Source organism: Thamnophis elegans, chromosome 16, assembly GCF_009769535.1.
Source record: "Thamnophis elegans isolate rThaEle1 chromosome 16, rThaEle1.pri, whole genome shotgun sequence".
NCBI classification, from domain to species: Eukaryota; Metazoa; Chordata; class Lepidosauria; order Squamata; family Colubridae; genus Thamnophis; species Thamnophis elegans.
The window spans coordinates 11,391,732-11,409,379 of record NC_045556.1 but is presented as its reverse complement, the minus strand read 5'-3'; the positions used below and the strand labels follow the sequence as shown (position 1 = coordinate 11,409,379).

The following is a 17,648-nucleotide window of genomic DNA, read 5'->3' as shown; positions in this document are numbered from 1 at the left end:
CGTAGAGGACTTGATTGGCAAGAGTGGACTGTGTCTGATGAGTCACCGGATAAACACGGCTCACAAATCACGATGCCATCCAGATGAAACATTGTAAATTGGATTGAGCCACCGTAGGTTTCCTTAGCCTGAACGGACTTCAGAGCCCTGCCAGGATTCTCAGCGATGGTTGCAAAAGCTGGAGGATTCTGACTGTTGAAGTCCTCACAACTGGACGTTGCCTAGCTTGATCTCAACAGCGAGGTCTTTCTCGACTGTTCTGAGCTAGGCTTCCCCAAAAAGCACGAGGCAGAGTCCTGGTCCTGACGAAATCCCTTTTATTAAACGAATGTGAATTCCTCCTATTCACATTCAGCAAAGGCCTGGCAAACAGTCTTTCAAAGGAGTAATTATGACCACAGACCTTATCTATCTTGGAAAGCTGCCATGTAAATATTTTACAAACGCAGTGAGGTGCGAGGAAAGACTTGGCACAGAGTGTCTGAGATTCATGGACAGATCTTCACACTCCTGAAACAAATCTAACGACCGAAGGAACAAATTGTTTCCTGCAAAAGTCCACTCCCCTTTCGCTCCTCTTTTATGTCCTATGGGAGGGGCCATTCACTGTCCACCTGTGACTTTACTCCCAAGTCTACCCTGGTTTTTGAGCTGTTCTTTTCTTCGGGCAGCTCTGCGCATGCGCACACTGGGAAGAGGCTCCAGCTGTTCCTCTGCCTCACTGCTGTCTAGCTCCATAGGGACATGATCACTGCCAGACGGCCTCGGCCCTGTCTCTGGCTCCAACACAGAGCCCTCGTCCGAACCTTCCCCAGCCTCCAGGACTGGCCCATGCTCCTCCCCAACCTCCTCTCTGTCTGAATCTGCTGCCAGCTCTGCTGGCGAGCCACAACATTGGCTGTTCCTCTGAAGAACCATCGTTCTAATTACTCACAGAACCACAAAGAAATGTTCACAGCCAGGCTGAGTAAAACAAGGGTCCCATAGAATTCTATCATTGCATTGTGCTTTTGTGGGTCATGTTGATCTGCAGCTGAACAGAGGTAGCAGAATGTATGATTTCAAGCAACCGGCAAGACAGCCAGTGTGGTGGAGTTGTGAAGGCATCAGGCTATTAACTGGGAGCAGGGCCGGATTTTCCTATAGGCTAACTAGGCTTCAGCCTAGGGCCTCAAGATCAAGAGGGGCCTACATTCAAATTGTTAGCAAAATTAAAATTACACTATTCTAAAAACAGTGAACACTAAAACACTGAACTGAAAATAAGGAGAAAGTCTACGCATATGACTAATAAACAAACATAAAAATGTATTGGTTAAGATCCTTCCAGCGCCGCGGCAGTTGGGGACCCCACCCACATTCCCGGCACCGGCGGTCGGGCGATAGGCGCGGCCGTTCCCAGTAGCCGCCCCGTCGACGCGGAGCCCACCAGCGGCCAGGCAGGTGAGGGCAAGGGGGCCAAGCCGGGCAGTTGAGCGCAACAGGGGAGGCGGCTGGCCTCACTGCCGTTGCCGCAGAGCAGAGCCGCCCTCCGTCAGGAGGCCAGCTGTATATATTGATATATATTGATATATATCACAGTAATGATATATTTTATTGTCTCTCATGTAATTTACAAACTTAAAAATGGGAGGTGAAAGGGCCTCTTTTCATCTAAATCCGGCCCTGACCGGGAGACTCTTTGAGTTCTAGTCCTGCTTTAGGCATGAAGCCAGCTGGGTCACCTTGGGCCAATCAGTTTCTCTCAGCCCTATGAAGGTGCAATGGCAAACCACTTCTGAAAAAACCTTGCCAAGAAAAGCTCAGGGACTTCTCCAAGCCGTCCCTGAGAATTGGGCATGATTGAATACAAGAGAAAGAAAAATGATCTCAAACAATTCACAAGAAGCCGAGAATAAATTTTAGTGAACGATCCTGTCGGAGGAGGAAGCAGCCAGAACAGTAAGCAAGAGTGCAGAAGTCAGAGCTCTCCGGGTGTTGCTTCTCTGCAGCTCCCGCTCTCCTTAACTTCGTGTGAAACTAAGCAGCCATCGCAAATCTATATGTCAGATCATGGTTTCCTTTGGATGACAGGAACCAGCTGGATCGCATGCCAGAAGCTGGAATAAATCAGAGGTGGAGAAATATCTATATGCCATATTTTTCGGAGTATAAGACGCTCTTTTTTCCCACCTGAAAGAGGCTGAAAATTTGGGTGCGTCTTATACTCCAAATGTAGCCCCATCCGCTGGACCCTACCCTTCAGCCTCTGTGCATCCTCTTCCTGGCTGCAGAGATTGCCACTGACAATGTGTTTGTGTTTTTGGGCTCCGCGTGTTGTGTTTTCAGCCTCCAAATGCTTGACGCACGGTGCCCAAAATGGATACCTGGAACAGCTGCTGCCTTCTCTTACCCCTTCCCCGCTTTGTCTGCTTTAGTCACTGGAGCTCCCTCCAAGGATCAGCTGTGATTTTGAAACTGTTTTTCAGCCCAAACACAAGCTAAGCGATCTTCCTCGCTTTGCCTGCTTTTCTAATTGCTGCTCCCTCCGACAATCAGCTGTGCTTTCGAAACACAGCCCCCATCATCCCCAACCTCAAAACCTGTTGTGGCCCAGCAGGAGCCGTTGGAGCTGCCACCAGACTCCGACAGCGAGGGGCCCTATGAGTCGGCTCTGGAGGATGTGGAGGGCCCTGGACAGGGTTCCGACTCTGAGCAGGGCGCAGAGAGGCTGGTTGGCCACCAGGAGGCGCCTGAGCTTTGGACCAGTGGGGAGGAGACAAGGGAGAGTAAGCCGGAGGCCAGTAGTGAGTTGTTCCTGGATGCACACCATCCAAGAGCTACTAGGCGTCAGGAACAATTACGCAATTACAGGAGGTAATTGCACTCAGCTGATGGTCATTAGGCTCCTCTCCAGACTATAAAAAGACTCCTTGTGCAGACACCCCTCTTTGCAGAAGTCAACGCAGGATTGAATGTCGGAGGACATTACTGTGAGCTTGGCAGGCTGGATTGCTGCCAAGCCTTATCTGTGTTTATTGCTGCCCAAGCTTGTCTGTGCGGGTTTGCTGCCAAGGACCTGTCTGTCTGTTAATTAAATGCCGTAACTTATCTTTGGCTCAGAGTGTGTGTTGGTGTGGAACGAGGGGGGTCAGAACAAAACCAGAGAGCGAATTAATGTGCTGAAGCTGACCAAGCTAAGGACTAGCCAGATGAATATCTGGTAGGCAGAATTCCTCCCCCCCCCCCCTATTTTTCTCCCAAAAAACTAAAGTGAGTCTTATACTCCAGTGCGTCTTCTACTGTGAAAAATACAGTATGCAACCAAGCCCTTTTTCTGTCTTCTAAAAATGTATGAAGAAAAGAGGTGTCTGAATACATACAGATGGTGTTCTCTTCACTGGTGAATAACCGCAAAAGAAGGGCAGGGGAGATCAAAGCAATCGTCAGTGTCTTCTTTAGCCAAACTGGTGACATGAACGCAATGCTATGTGATGGACCCGAGTGTTGCAATGAGTTGGCAAGTGCTTTTTATGTCTCTTCGCCACAGGAGGGCAGATCTTCCTAAACTTTTAACCGTAAGAGAACTGCAGTTGTTTACAGGAAAAGAAACACCATAATTCCTTTCTATTTAGGAAGCGCATTTCTCTCCGTTCAGTTGATGAGAACACAATTGGACAATTAGAGCATTTGTTCTGCCTTTGGAGCACTCCTGATTCATAGCTAAGATGTCAGCCATTCGGTAACATTGTCCGGTAGTGCTAGCAGAGAAATGAATTAACCACAGAGAAGAGTGTGGCCAAATGATGCCGTGGGAGCTAGTGTACCAAATGGCGCAGTAACCAAAGATGTAGGATCCATTTGTGTCCCCCCAAGACATGATGTGCGAAATTTGGGGATAAACGAATGTCCTACAGAAAAGATCTTTGCAAATAAATATCAGCTTCAAGAAATCAGGAATGAAGGTTGTTTAAATGAGTATAAGTTTATTTCATGCAGCTCTCTACAAGAATCTGAATTGCCCAAGATCAAGACAAATTGACAGATAAGATAAAGGTTCCCCTTGCACGTATGTGCTAGTCATTCCCAACTCTAGGGGGCGATGCTCATCTCTGTTTCAAAGCTGAAGAGCCAGCGCTGTCCAAAGACGTCTCCATGGTCATGTGGCCGGCATGACTAAACACTGAAGGCGCACGGAACTCTGTTACCTTCCCACCAAAGGTGGTTCCTATTTTTCCACTTGCATTTTTTTTACGTGCTTTCGAACTGCTAGGTTGGCAGAAGCTGGGACAAGTAACGGGAGCTCACTCCGTTATGCAGCGCTAGGGATTCGAACCGCCGAACTGACCTTTCTGATCGACAAGCTCAGTGTCTTAGCCACTGAGTTACCACATCCCTCTGACAGTAGATAGGGGTCAACAAATGCAAGGTGGCCCAGAGTTATATCTCTTGTGAGTGTGAAAGGATTTCAAACTGATGACGTGCTTGACCCTTCCCTCAGCTTGGTCCTCTTCTACATCAGGGGTGTCAAACTCAAATTTCATTGAGGGCCGCATCAGAGCTGTGGTTGACCTCAGGGGCATGGGTGGGCGTGGTCAACTGGGTGGGTGTGGCCAGCTTGATGCCAGTCCCCAAACTGCTGGCATGTATCCTCTTTGCATTGGGTAGACCAGGCCGAAGCCACACTGGCACGCTGTTTCCTCTTTGCATTGGGCAGACCGGGCTGAAACAACGTGGATCGGCCCCTCACATTTTCCAGGATGGTCTCATGGGCTGGGATCTGTCTACATCGTAGGCCAGATCCAGCCCGTGGTTCTTGTGTTTGAGCCCACTGTCCTACATCAACAGCATTTACAGTAACAAGGGCAAAATGAGTCATTCGCCATCCTGTGTTAATGTGATATGAGTAGCTCGGTGTCAGGGCCATATTAAATTGCGTTATACTAATAGTTAGCAATTATGTAAATTATTTTTTAAAAAAACAAAACATTTAAGCAGGGAGCCCCAGGGCTTTGAAATGCTGCTGTATGGAACTGGGGTTTCTTTGTAGGCCTGGTATAGTTTGGAGAGCTATGATGGTTACCTAGGTAAGCTTTACCCTCAATGAAGATTGCAGCCACGTGCAAACCGGGATCGCAGAATGTTGGCTAACCTCAAAGCTATGGCTGGTTGGTGCCTGAATCTCAAGTCTGCAATTGTGGAAGGAAACAGTGGCAAATCACCTTAATGTAATTTCCCCGAAACCTACACAAATGTGTTCCTGTAACCATCAAGAATCAAGCTCAGGTTTGTCTTTTCCATCCCACCGATGTTCTAAATATGGACAGGTATCCTTTGGTCTTCTCCACTGGATTATCCTTGTACATGCTAATGTTATAAATCTCCCAGAATTCCCCAGTCAACATGGCCATTTTAGATGAGTTTGTGTGTCACAGAATACGTCCGGAGTGTGCAAAATGGGAAAAAGCTGGTTAACTCTGATTTCTGAATGGGGGAAAAATAATCAGTGGCAGATGTTATATTTTTCCTCGGAAGGCTGTCAAGTGGCTCATCTTTCAAAGGTCTAGCCCAGGGGTCGGCAAACTTAAACACTCAAAGAGCCATTTGGACCCGTTTCCCACAGAAAAGAAAACACCGGGAGCCACAAAGGTCCTAACCGCAAGCCCCCTGTTCAATTCTGGAGCTGACCGGAAATTCAGTTCCCTCACCATAGAGTCTCCTCCTAGCGTGACATACTTTTTCCTCTACTTGTCATAACCGAAAGCCCTATCAATTGTGGAGACAACTGGAAAACGCTGTGCTTCTCTCCCCCCTCCCCACCGGAAGCTCCTCTCAAAATTGTGGCGCCGACCAGTGGCGGAGCCGCAGCAGAGGGAGGAAAGAGCCACATGCAGCTCCAGAGCCGCAGTTTGCTAACCCCTGGTCTAGGTGTTGATTAAGTGATGAAGTGGTGTTCACACACCATGGGTTTGATGTATCTGAACCTTATCTAACAAAAGGGAATTATCGTGCTGTTGTCCTCCAGTTAATGAATAACACATGTCTGTAAAGAATATGGATTATAACTTGAGCTATCATTCAATCCTTTCCTTTCTTCAATCACAGGGCATTTCTGGGGCCTAAAGACCTCTTCCCTTACAAAGAATATAAAGACAAGTTTGGAAAATCAAACAAACGAAAAGGGTTTAACGAAGGCCTGTGGGAAATCGAGAACAACCCGGGTGTCAAGTTTAGTGGATACCAGGTAAACAAAAAAAAAAGGATTTCCTTGTCTATCTTTTAACGCCCAATTTCCCCACTCCTTCCTTTTGCCAATATGTGATCATGAGGACTGAAGGCAAAACTTGGGTAGCCAAAATGTTCGCTTCTCTTGTAAGATTTTTGCCTAAGCAAAGTCACCAAGATGATTACCATATTTTTTGAAGTATAAGCTGCACTTTGCTTAATGACTGTTTGAAATTGATACAGTGGTGAAAAAAAAGTGATTTATGACTGCATTCAGTTTTGGTCGCCATGATATAGAAAAGATGTGGAGACTCTAGAAAGAGTGCAGAGAAGAGTAAGAAAGAGGATTAGGGGACTGGAGATTAAAACATATGAAGAACATTTGCAGGAACTGGGTATGTCTAGTTTAATGAAAAGAAGGACTAGGGGAGACATGATAGCAGTGTTCCAATATCTCAGGGGTTGCCACAAAGAAGAGGGAGTCAAGCTATTCTCCAAGGCACCTGAGGGTAGGACAAGAAGCAATGAGTGGAAACTAATCAAGGAGAGAAGCAACTTAGAACTGAGGAGGAATTTCCTGACAGTTAGAACAATTAATCAGTGGAACAAATTGCCTCCAGAAGTTGTGAAAGCCCCAACACTGGAAGTCTTTAATATGATGTTGGATAGCCATTTGTCTGAAACGGTATAGGGTTTCCTGCCTAGGCAGGGGGTTGGACTAGAAGACCTCCAAGGTCCCTTCCAACTCTGCTATTGTATTGTATGACCATTTTCAAAACTTAAAACTATTGCAACCACCCTGTGGTCACGTGATCGAAATTCAGACGCTTGGCAACTGGTATGATTTTGGGATGGTTTCAGTGTCCCAGGGTCATCTGATCCTGATACCTGTAGCAAACAAAACTCAGAAGCAGGTAAATTCCTCAAAGAATATGTTTATTGGATATGTCATTGGCTGGTGAAAACCATCTCTGGGTATTCCCACGGTTTTCACCTAATTAAAAATAAAAGTTTTTCATTTTCTCAAAACAATCAGTCACATGATGCAATCAGGGTACTTTCCAGTTGCTAGATGACTCCAGTCCCCTCTTTCCAAGCACCTGCAGGAATGTCCTTGGTTCTCAAGAGAAAGTATTCTGTTTTGACTACAAACTCCAACTATCTTTATTCCCCCCCTCCCTATCCCTCTGCTTCAGTGTATCAGTGCTGAAGTTTCAAAATGGCCTCAGTCAGGCCAGCTTCAAGGCCGACATCTACTTTTGCCCTGGACTGTTACTAAACAAACTTAGTTGAGGTCTAATTATTTGGCTTTATTCCCAAGGCTATTCAGCAACAGAGCTCTTCAGAAACCGAAGGTGAAGGAGGGAACACGGCAGATGCTAGCAGCGAGGAAGAAGGGGATCGGGTAGAAGAAGATGGAAAAGGCAAAAGGAAGAATGAAAAAGCGGGCTCAAAACGGAAAAAATCTTACACTTCAAAGGTAATTCATGAAGCTTTCACTTACAACCTGGAGCTGTTTTGATTTATAGCAGGAATCTCCAACCCTGGTAACTTTACGACTTAACAGACTTCAACTCCCAGAATTCCTCAGCCGTTATGGAGAATTCTGGGAGTTAAAGTCCACAAATCTTAAAGTTGCCATGGTTGGAGACCCACGATCTAGAGAAAGTTTCCCAGCTGCCTTTAAGTCAAGGATGAGTTCTTAAAATCTGCTCTCCGGAATTGTTCTCCAACTGGCTGAAGTGTGTAAATTTTGTGTGTGAAAAAAATAAAGAAAGAAAACACGATCAAAGTTAAGGTTGGCCACTCCACAATCCCTATTCATCCTAATCCTCACCTCCCTCCCTCTGTAACATACACAATTATTCACAGATTCTTAACTTTAGGAAAGAGTAAGGGCATATATAAATATATCATGGTGTTTGAAAAAGGACACCCAGATTTGTAAATTTAAGTGGAGGGAAGGCATTTGTGTGGTGGCGCAATGGTTAGAGTGCATTACTGCAGGCTACTTCTGCTGACTGCCGGCTAACTGCAGTATGACAGTTTGATTCTCACCAGGCTCAAAGTTGACTCAGCCTTCCATCCTTCCGAGGTGGGTAAAATGAGGATCCAGATTGTTGGGGGCAAGAGGCTGACTCTGTAAACCGCTTAGAGAGGGCTGTAAAGCCCTGTGAAGCGGTATATAAGTCTAAGTGCTATTGGGAAGGAAGCAAGGGAAACAAGAAGAAGGAAGGCACAATGGTTAGAATGTAATATCACAGGCTAATTCTGCCCACAGCCAGGGGTTCGATTCTGAACAGCTCAAGGTTGACTCAGCCTTCCATCCTTCCAAGGTGGGTAAAATGAGGATCCAAATTGTTAGGGGCAAGAGGCTGACTCTGTAAACCGCTTAGAGAGGGCTGTAAAGCCCTGTGAAGCGGTATATAAGTCTAAGTGCTATTGGAAAGGAAGGGAAGGAAGGAAGGAAAGAAGGAAAGAAGGAAAGAGAGAAGGAAGCAAGGGAAACAAGAAAAAGGAAGCCATGGTGGCACAATGGTTAGAATGTAATATCGCAGGCTAATTCTGCCCACAGCCAGAGGTTCGATTCTGAACGTCTCAAGGTTGACTCAGCCTTCCATCCTTCTGAGGTGGGTAAAATGAGGACAGATTGTTGGGGGCTAATATGCTGACTCTGTAAACTGCTTAGAGAGGGCTGTAAAGCACTGTGAAACAGTATATAAATCTAAGTGCTATTGCTATTTGGGAAGGAAGGAAGAGCCAAGGTGGCATGGTGGTTAGATTGCAGTATTGCAGGCTAACTCTGCCTACCACCAGCAGTTTGATCCTGACCAGCTCAATGTTGTCTCGACCTTCCAAGGTCGGTAAAATGAGGAGCCAGATTGTTGGGGCCAAGAGGCTGACTTTGTAAACTGCTTAGAGAGGGCTGTAAAAGCACTGTGAAGCGGTATATAAGTCTAAATGCCATTGTTATTTGGGAAGGGAAAGGATGGAACAATTAAGAATAAAACTCCCTTCCTACCCCAGGAAACAAGCCAATGCATTTGTAATTAGACCCAATAATAAGTCAATACCCTTGATATCCTTAACCAGAACTTAACAATTGATGAATACTAAGCTATATATATAGCTTGGGGAAATGGCTTTGGTTTCATTCTGTGGTTTTTGTTTTTTTCTTGATGGACGCCCCCTAGAAATCTTCCAAGCAATCAAGGAAATCTCCCGAAGACGAAGATGATAAGGATTGCAAAGAGGAAGAAAATAAGAGTAGCTCTGATGCCGGTGAAGCAGGCAACGACACACGAAACACTTCTTCAGACTTGCAGAAAACTAGTGAAGGGGTAAGGCCTTAGGATTCCTTCAGAAGCTGGGTGGTTTTAAATAGAGACATGGAGGGCAGGGGGGGCGTCTTTTTCAACCCAGTACAATCGACAGCAGGCTGTAATCCCCAAATTTCACAGCTAGCCTGGCTGTTCAAGTTTACTTTATTGTCATTGCACCTCATACAACGAAATTGAATGCCATCTTCAGTGTACATTATAACTATACAAATAAAACACAAAACACACGTCCTTCACGTCCTGTATGCGACTGAATTGTAAGCCCCCCAGATATTGCATTAATATTGCACCGTACAGTACAATTCTTACAATACTAGTAAGACAAAGGAGATGGTGCTAGATTTCCGGAAGCACAGAGAGGAACCTGCCCCGTTGTATATCGAGGGGGACTGTGGGGAGAGAGTTTCCTCTTTCAAATTCTTGGGAGTGCTTATTAGTCAAGATCTCACCTGGAAAAACAACACGTCTCTGGTGATTGGAAAGGCCCAACAGAGACTTCATTTCCTTAGAGTCCTGCGGAAAAAATCAGGTGGAACAACGGCTGATGACCTCTTTCTATCGGTCCACCATAGAAAGTGTCCTCACATATTGCATTAGGTTCACCGACAAATGCGCGCTCGACAAATGCGCGCCAACGAATCCGTGGTGAGAAAATCGCGAGGTCGAAATCGAGCCGACAAATGAGCGCAGAAGCGTGCCGACCACAGCGCGCCGACAAAAGTGCGCCTTCAATAAAGAACTAATAACAATCTAATAAACCTAAACCTAACCCTGAACCTAACCCTTAACCTAATCCTGAACCTAACCCTGAACCTAACCCTTACCTTAACTTAAATTGCACTTCCCTTACCTTAACTTAAATCTCACTTTTGTGGGCGCAGTTTTGTCGGTGCGTTGTTGTGGGCGCGTTTATGACGTTGCAGTTTTCACGCCGTGGTTTCGTCTGCGCGCTTTTGTCGTGCGCGCATTTGTCGGGTCACATTGCATTACAGTATGGTATGCTGGTTTAACAGCTGCGGACAGGAAGGCACTACAGAGAGTGATCAATTTGGCACAAATAACCATTGGTTGCCTTCTGACACCACTGGATGACATTGCCAGATCTCACTGCCTTAAGCAGAGTAAGGAAGATACTCAGAGATGATTCACACCCTGGTCAGTGTCTCTTTGCACGTCTACCATCGGGCAGAAGACATCAAAGTATAGCCAGCCGAACAAACAGGTTTAAAGATAGTTTCTATCCTTGGGCTGTGAGACTTTTAAATACAACCACAATCGCTCCATGCACACGCTAGTTTTTTTTTCTTTTTCTTTCTTTTTTCCGTTTCTGTTATAATTTTGCACCAGTGAGGTTAAAACCAATTTCGTTGTGTTTAAGTACAATGACAATAAAGATTATACTTAATTCAATCTAGTTACTGCTCTGGGATTGAAACTGCTTTTCAGCTTATTTATCCTGTTGGACATATCACTTGGGCCATCTAAAAGGGCAACGCATCTTAGAAACCCTGAGATAGGGAAGATAGAAAGGCAGCCAGAGTTCTGGCCTCAGTGGCAGAGCAGGGTGGCATCTAGTTCAACCGTGATATATCCAAAACAGAGGTGGGTTGCTCCAGGTTTGGCCCAGGTCGTGCAAACCGGTAGTGTGGACAGCAGGAGGCTCCGCCCACCCACCTGGATGCTTCTGCAGATGCACAGAAGCATCGCGAGCATGAGAGAACCAGTAGCGCTGGGATTTGTAACCCACCTCTGGTCCAAAAGCAAGATTTTCCCCATAGTCTTCTTTAACGAGATTTATTAAAAACAGGGATGGGATTCAGCTGGTTTGGGCGAACCGGTCACTCTGATGATCAGTTGGGGAGTGAACCGGTTCACTCCGATGATCAGGTTGCCCCCCCCCCCCGCCCCTGCACTTTACTTACCTATATCCTCTCAGTTGCTTTGCGTGGCAGAGTGGATTGCCGCGCCTCCGCTGTGTTACCTCCCAGAAGTAACGTGGAAGATACGTTTTGTTAAAACTGCTGATAGGCGCAGAGCATGCAAAGCATGCAATCACCAAACCGGTTGTTAAACCAGCAGGATCCCGCCACTGATAAAAATGGATTACATTGCAGAAACTTCACTTTATCGGCTAGGTTTTATTTTAATCTTCCAGGCTAAAGAACGTTTTCAGCCTCTCAACCATGATCTCTGGGTGAACTGGTCAGGAGCTCCTTGGTTTTAACCCATTAAGAGGAATGTCCAGGAGTCCAGGTAGAGCCGAGGTGGTGCAGTGGTTAGAGTGCAGTACTGCGGGCTACTTTAGCTGACTGCTAGTTCGGCAGTTCGGCGGTTCAAATCTCACCGGCTCAGGGTTGACTCAGCCTTCCATCCTTCCGAGGTGGGTAAAATGAGGACCCGGATTGTTGGGGGCAATATGCTGACTCTGTAAACCGCTTAGAGAGGGCTGAAAGCCCTATGAAGCTGTATATAAGTCTAACTGCTATTGCTATTGCTAGTCCAGAGTAGTTTCTGAATGGGCCATTGCACTCAGTTGCATTGGCTGTTCTTGAAACTCTGTATACGGGCAATTGAGTGACCTCTCTCAGTAGCTTCTCCCTACTTCTTAAAAATTGAATTCTAGATATTTCCCTGGTAAGCTTGGTGTTTTTCTTAGTTGCTCACTTTAATTAATCTACTTAAACCTGGCTAGATGTTGTTGGGGGTTTTTTTTTTTAAATCATGGCTTGTATTAACCATGGCTTTTTATATTTGAACGGGCTTAGACTGGATTGTTTTATATTCTCCCCATCTCTGCTAGGTGCTGTCAGAAGGAAAGGGGAAAAACAAGCCTGGATTTTGAGTCAGACAAGCCATAGTTAGCTTGCTGTCCACAATATGGGTTCTGGCTTGTTCCTAAAGGTCTATAGAGATTTTCAAGTCATCCAGATCATGGTTCTCCCAAAGGGGCTTTTTCAAGAGGCAACTGGACTTTCTCTGTTTTTTTCCTTGAAGACTTTTCGTTTCTCCTCCAAGAAGCTTCTTCGGTTCTAATGTTAAAATTGAACGGCCCTGTCTCAATAGAGGGGGAGGGATACAACACCACCTGTCTCCTGCTTACAACGCAATCCTTTCAGCAGTTCCAAAGAGATTCCATGTCCATTTGCATTATTCAGATGACCCCCAAGGGCACAGATAAACCTCCAAGTGGCCTCAAGGATTCTCAGAGAGGATACTAACGACGAGATGACTGCAAGGAATACAAATCCTTCCATTTCCCCCCGTCATTCAGTCAGAACTGAAGAAAGCTTCTTGGATGAGCAGCAAAACGTCTTCAAGGAAGAACGAAGAAAGTCCAATTACCTCTTTAGAACAGCTAGTTCAGTGATGGCGAACCTATCTCCTCTCCTATGGGGAGACGTGCATCATAATGTTGTAAGCTGCCCGGAGTTACCTGTGTGTGAGGTGGGCTGCCCTATGCATTTGCGTTTGTGTGCTGGAGAGAGAGTGAAAAAGAGAGGGAGAATTATATTAATTAGAAGCGGCGGTGGCGGACGTCGGCAGCGACTGTAACGACTGCTCGGGCGAGGTGCGGAGGAAGAACGGAAGGTCCCTCCCGCCCGCGACGACAGCTCCAGCCATGGACGAGCAGGCTGGCCCCAACAACAACAACGCACTGCTCTTGCCGCCACCTCCGGATGGGAAGCAACCACGCCTGTGCGGCCCCTGTGCTGCGGTGGGAAGCGAGTCTGCAAGGCGTGGTTGCTTCCCACCTGGAGGTGGCGGCAAGAGCAGCGCGTTGTTGTTGTTGTTGAAGAAGACGCCGGGGCCAGCCTGCTCGTCCATGGCTGGAGCCGTCGTCGCGGGCGGGAGGGACCTTCCGTTCTTCCTCCGCACCTCGCCCGCGCGGTCGTTACAGTCGCTGCTGATGTCCGCCAGCCGGTGGCTACCGGGCCTCGCTGGAGTCAATTGCAAAACCCCGTTCAGCGCTTTGAGGACCTGAGGCATCTTGGGAAATGCAGTTCCCTATCAGAAAGAATGGAGTAGCTGCGAATTTGTAACAACAGAAGATAATAACTTGGTGCTTCGCAGGTTACGAAAATCTCAAGTTTGATTTGCACACTGTTTTTTAAAAGTTAGATAAAGAAATTATGCTGTGAAAGCGACTAGAAAGCCTCCCCTCCCCTTCCTGTGTGCGAGAAAGGGAAGGAGAGGAAGGAAGGAGGGAGGGGGGAAGGAAAAGAAGAAGGGAGGGGGGAGAAGATGGAAGGAGAAAAGATGGATGGAAGGAGAAAGAATGGGAGGAGAAGGAGGAAGATGGAAGAAAAAAAGAAGAAAAAGAAGAAGGGAGGGAGAAAAGAGGGAAGGAGGTAGGAAGAAAAGGGGAAGAGAGGGAAAGAGCAGAAAGACAAAGAGGATGAAGTTGATAGGCAAGAGGAAAGAGGAAGGAAGGAAAAAAGAAAAAGGGAGGGAGAGAGGAAAGAAGAAAAGATGGAACTAGAAAGGAAAGAAGGGAGGGAGGGAGGAAAGGGGAAGACAGGGAAAGAGCAGAAAGACAGAGAAGGTGAAGGTAGATAGGCAGAAGGAAGGAAGAAGGAAGAAATAGGGAAGGAGGGAAGGAGGAAGGAACAGAAGCGAAGAGGAAGAGAGAAATGGAAAGAGCAGAAAGACAGAGAAGGTAGATAGGCAAAAGAAATGAAGCTGAAAGAATGGAAGGAGGAAGGAAGAGAAAAGGAGGAAGGGAGTGAGTGAGGAAAGAAGAGAGGATGGAAGGAGAAAGGAAGGAAGAGAGGGAAAGAGCAGAAGACAGATAAGGTGAAGGTAGATAAGCAAGAGGAATGAAGGAAGAAGTGAGGAGTCTCGAGGAAGGGGGAAAACATTTAGTGACCAGAGTTACAATGGCATTGAAAAAAGTGACTGATGAACAAAGAAGTTACTAAGCAGGTATGTTAAATAATTTGTTTTTGGTTTATTAAATACAATTATATTGCAATTATATATTTTTGTAGTTTAAACTATAAATTGCGCAAAATTATGTTTTTGTCGAAGTGACACACAACGCGAGTTATGCTCGATTTTTTGCCGATTTTTGACACACCACGCCAAAAAGGTTGCCCATCACTGAGCTAGTTCCTAACTCATTCAACAAGTTCAGTTTTCTTTTGTCTGAATGCCTTCCAGTGTTTGATGGAAACATTTCAATCTGAAAAGGTGATCCCTCTCTGTCTTCTTATCTCTCCCTAGACTTAACCAACATATTGACTGCTGCATATTAAGGGAAGACACAAGAAAGTGACATGTTTGGTTGTTTAATATTCTTGGATTTGATTGAAGTCAGCACATCTCTCCATCAGCAACATATATGTTTGTATGCACATTTAGCCACATTCCTACCCATTATGTTCTCAGCAGCAACTTTCAACATCATTCCCCCCCATCGACACCCCACCAGGTCCTTTTCTAAATGTCCTTTGATTTAACTGCACAAAAAAGGCTCTTTTTCAAGCAAGACCCACAACCCACAACGGCCATTTTTAGATAACTTCTTCTCTCTCTCTCTTTTTTTTTTACAGAAAAAGAAGGGCGACATCTCTAAAAAATTTAAACCGAACCTTTAAAAACTGCCTTTTAGAGAGTACAAATTTAACGCCTAGAAATAAACGCCCTCTCCTAGCAGGTCACAAGGATCTCTATTCTGTTTAACAAATCATGAAGTTTTAAATTAACCTTTTATCCCATTTGTTGTTCTGCATTTTATTTTTATTTTTTTTTAAAAGGGGGTTTAAAAACAAACATGGCCAACTAGCAACTTAGGAACGCTTGGTTGTCTTGAGTAATTTTTTCCTCGCTGACATCCGGCTGTGTTTTTTAGCAGATTTGCTCGCGTTTTCATTTTTTTAGGGAAAAGGGGAGGAGGAAAAAAACAAAACATGTATTTTCAGCTTGTAAGAAAAAGATCCGGCATTTCTCCTTGGATTTTGTATGCGTTATGTAAATGTACATATTTTGTATGTAAAGCAATGTGAAACTCCAAATTTTGAACTCCCGAATCAAGGATTCCATCACATTTATAGATCATTGAATTCACCACGGCAAAAATACTCCCAGGGCCCACTTTTTAACCTTTTGTCTGGAAATTCCATTGTTTCCCACCCATTGGGAGTACATAAGTTGGCCATCTCTGTTTTTAAAACCTCACAAAATGTTCTTGATTTATTATCATTATAAAAAAAAAGTCAATAATTGTAAGAAAGTACCTTTCCTTATTAGAACGCTCTAGCTTAGCTATACTCTTAATCCTTTTCAAGATCATGACGTAACGTAAATTTCTCTAACTTAGTTCCTATATGTGGAGTTAGTAAAAAGTCTTTTGTGTTTCTCTAGATGAATAACAAGGAACTGTTTTTTTCGGGCCCCAATACAAATCGGAGCTTACCGTGTTTCCATTTTTAAGCTTAATTGTGATACTGAAAGGCCAATGGGAAACAAAGTCAAAACATCCAATTAAAATATAAGAATAACAGTTATACTGAGAAGCTTAAAAAAACAACAAAAAAGGGGGAAAATAAACCCTGTCATTTTTCTGTTGTTGTTGTTTTTTTTTTTTTCTACTCTCAAAACTAGATCTAGACTAGTAGGTAAGCATTCCAGAATCCATTATTCTGTGTACATTATTGTCGCTATTGTGAGAATAGAGAATTTTATTTATTTTTTAAGGCCAGCTTTTATTGTGAAGACATATGGGTTTAGTCCGGTTTTATCAACCCTTGTTATGCTCGTCCTTCAACCATCATTCTGCGTACTCGAGGTTTGTAGTTGAAAAGTTTACTGTACAAAAAAAAAAAAAGGAAAAAAATCAAAAAACAAAAAAACTATTGTTTTTACAGAATAAATTTATTGGAATGTGTATCCGGGAGTAAGGTTTGAGGTTGTAAGCAGCTGAGTTAGCGTCATATTTGGCTTCATAACGTGTAATGTGAGGTATTCATGTAACTCGAGTATTAAAGCAACGCATTCTGTTAACACTTGAGTTGGTTAATAGAACACCAATGCAGGGGGAAAGCTCTCTTGTGTCTCTCCCATGGCTTCGATTTGTGGCGGTTGTGCTGAATCTGAAATTTCAAGGACCAGATCAATCCATGGCTGCCTGCAAATGGCCCACAAACCGTGGTGGTGCAGTGGTTAGAGTGCGTTACTGCAGGCTCACGTTGCCAGGAGTTCAATCCCCTCAATCCTGGCTGGGCTCAAGGTTGACCCAGTCTTCCATCCTTCCATGGTTGGGAAAATGAGGAGCCAGATTGTTGGGGGACAATACGCCGACTCTGCAAACCACGTAGAGAGGATTGTAAAGCACCGTGAAGCGGTATAGAAGTGTTGTTGCTATGCTAAACCTTCACATCACATGAGCACCGATAGGAATCCTTGACCACTGCCCACTAGGTGGAGTCTGGCCAACTTTGGCTAAGCAGGGTCAGGCATGGTTAATATTTGGATAAGAAACTTCTAGGAAATAACAAGAGTGGGAAGTTAAAAAACGAAATCCGGGGGGGGGAGCAATAGCAAATCACGACTTATTTGTGCCCCAAAACTAAACAGTCTTTACTGCTACCGTGTTTCCCAAAAAATAACACAGGGTTTTATTTTCTTTGACTTGACCTTATTTTCAGGGAGGTCTTATTATTTTTGAGGTGCAGGAGGCCCCTTAACCTCGGCTCGTGGATCAGCTGATCCAGAAAGGGCTGGAAGTTCTGTGTCTGTTTCTGGCACACTCTTGCCAGCCCTAGTATCACTGGGCCTGCTTCTCTTTTTGTGACCGCCACTAAGAGAAGGGGCGCTGTAGCGAGGGTTTGTGGGTGTGGCCTCCACAAGGCCGTTCTGCATGGATGGCAGGGCATGTTGGGCATATCCCCCCCTCAGGAAATGGGGGGACTGGCTGCATGCGCTTAAATATTTTAGGGTAGGGCTTATTTTGGGGGGAGGGCTTATTTTAGTGCATGAGCTCAAAAGCCCAATTGGGCTTCTTATCCAGGGCAGTCTTATTTTCAGGGAAACAGGGTAGTATATGATTGCAGTCAACATTGCCTCAACTTACAACCACAATGGGAGCCGGAATTTCCATTGATA

At 45.2% G+C, this 17,648-nt stretch overlaps 1 protein-coding gene across 1 annotated transcript in view; it reads left to right on the top strand.

The window, feature by feature from the left end:
- HDGFL3 (HDGF like 3) overlaps nucleotides 1-16,547 on the top strand; it is a 51,108-nt gene extending 34,561 nt beyond the window's left edge. Inside the window, exons 3-6 of the mRNA XM_032233729.1 lie at nucleotides 6,085-6,223; nucleotides 7,526-7,684; nucleotides 9,399-9,545; nucleotides 14,769-16,547. Of these exons, the coding sequence (XP_032089620.1) occupies nucleotides 6,085-6,223; nucleotides 7,526-7,684; nucleotides 9,399-9,545; nucleotides 14,769-14,774 (451 nt within the window). The 3' untranslated portion in view covers nucleotides 14,775-16,547. The remainder of the gene's footprint in view (nucleotides 1-6,084; nucleotides 6,224-7,525; nucleotides 7,685-9,398; nucleotides 9,546-14,768) is intronic.
- Nucleotides 16,548-17,648: the final 1,101 nt, after the last annotated feature.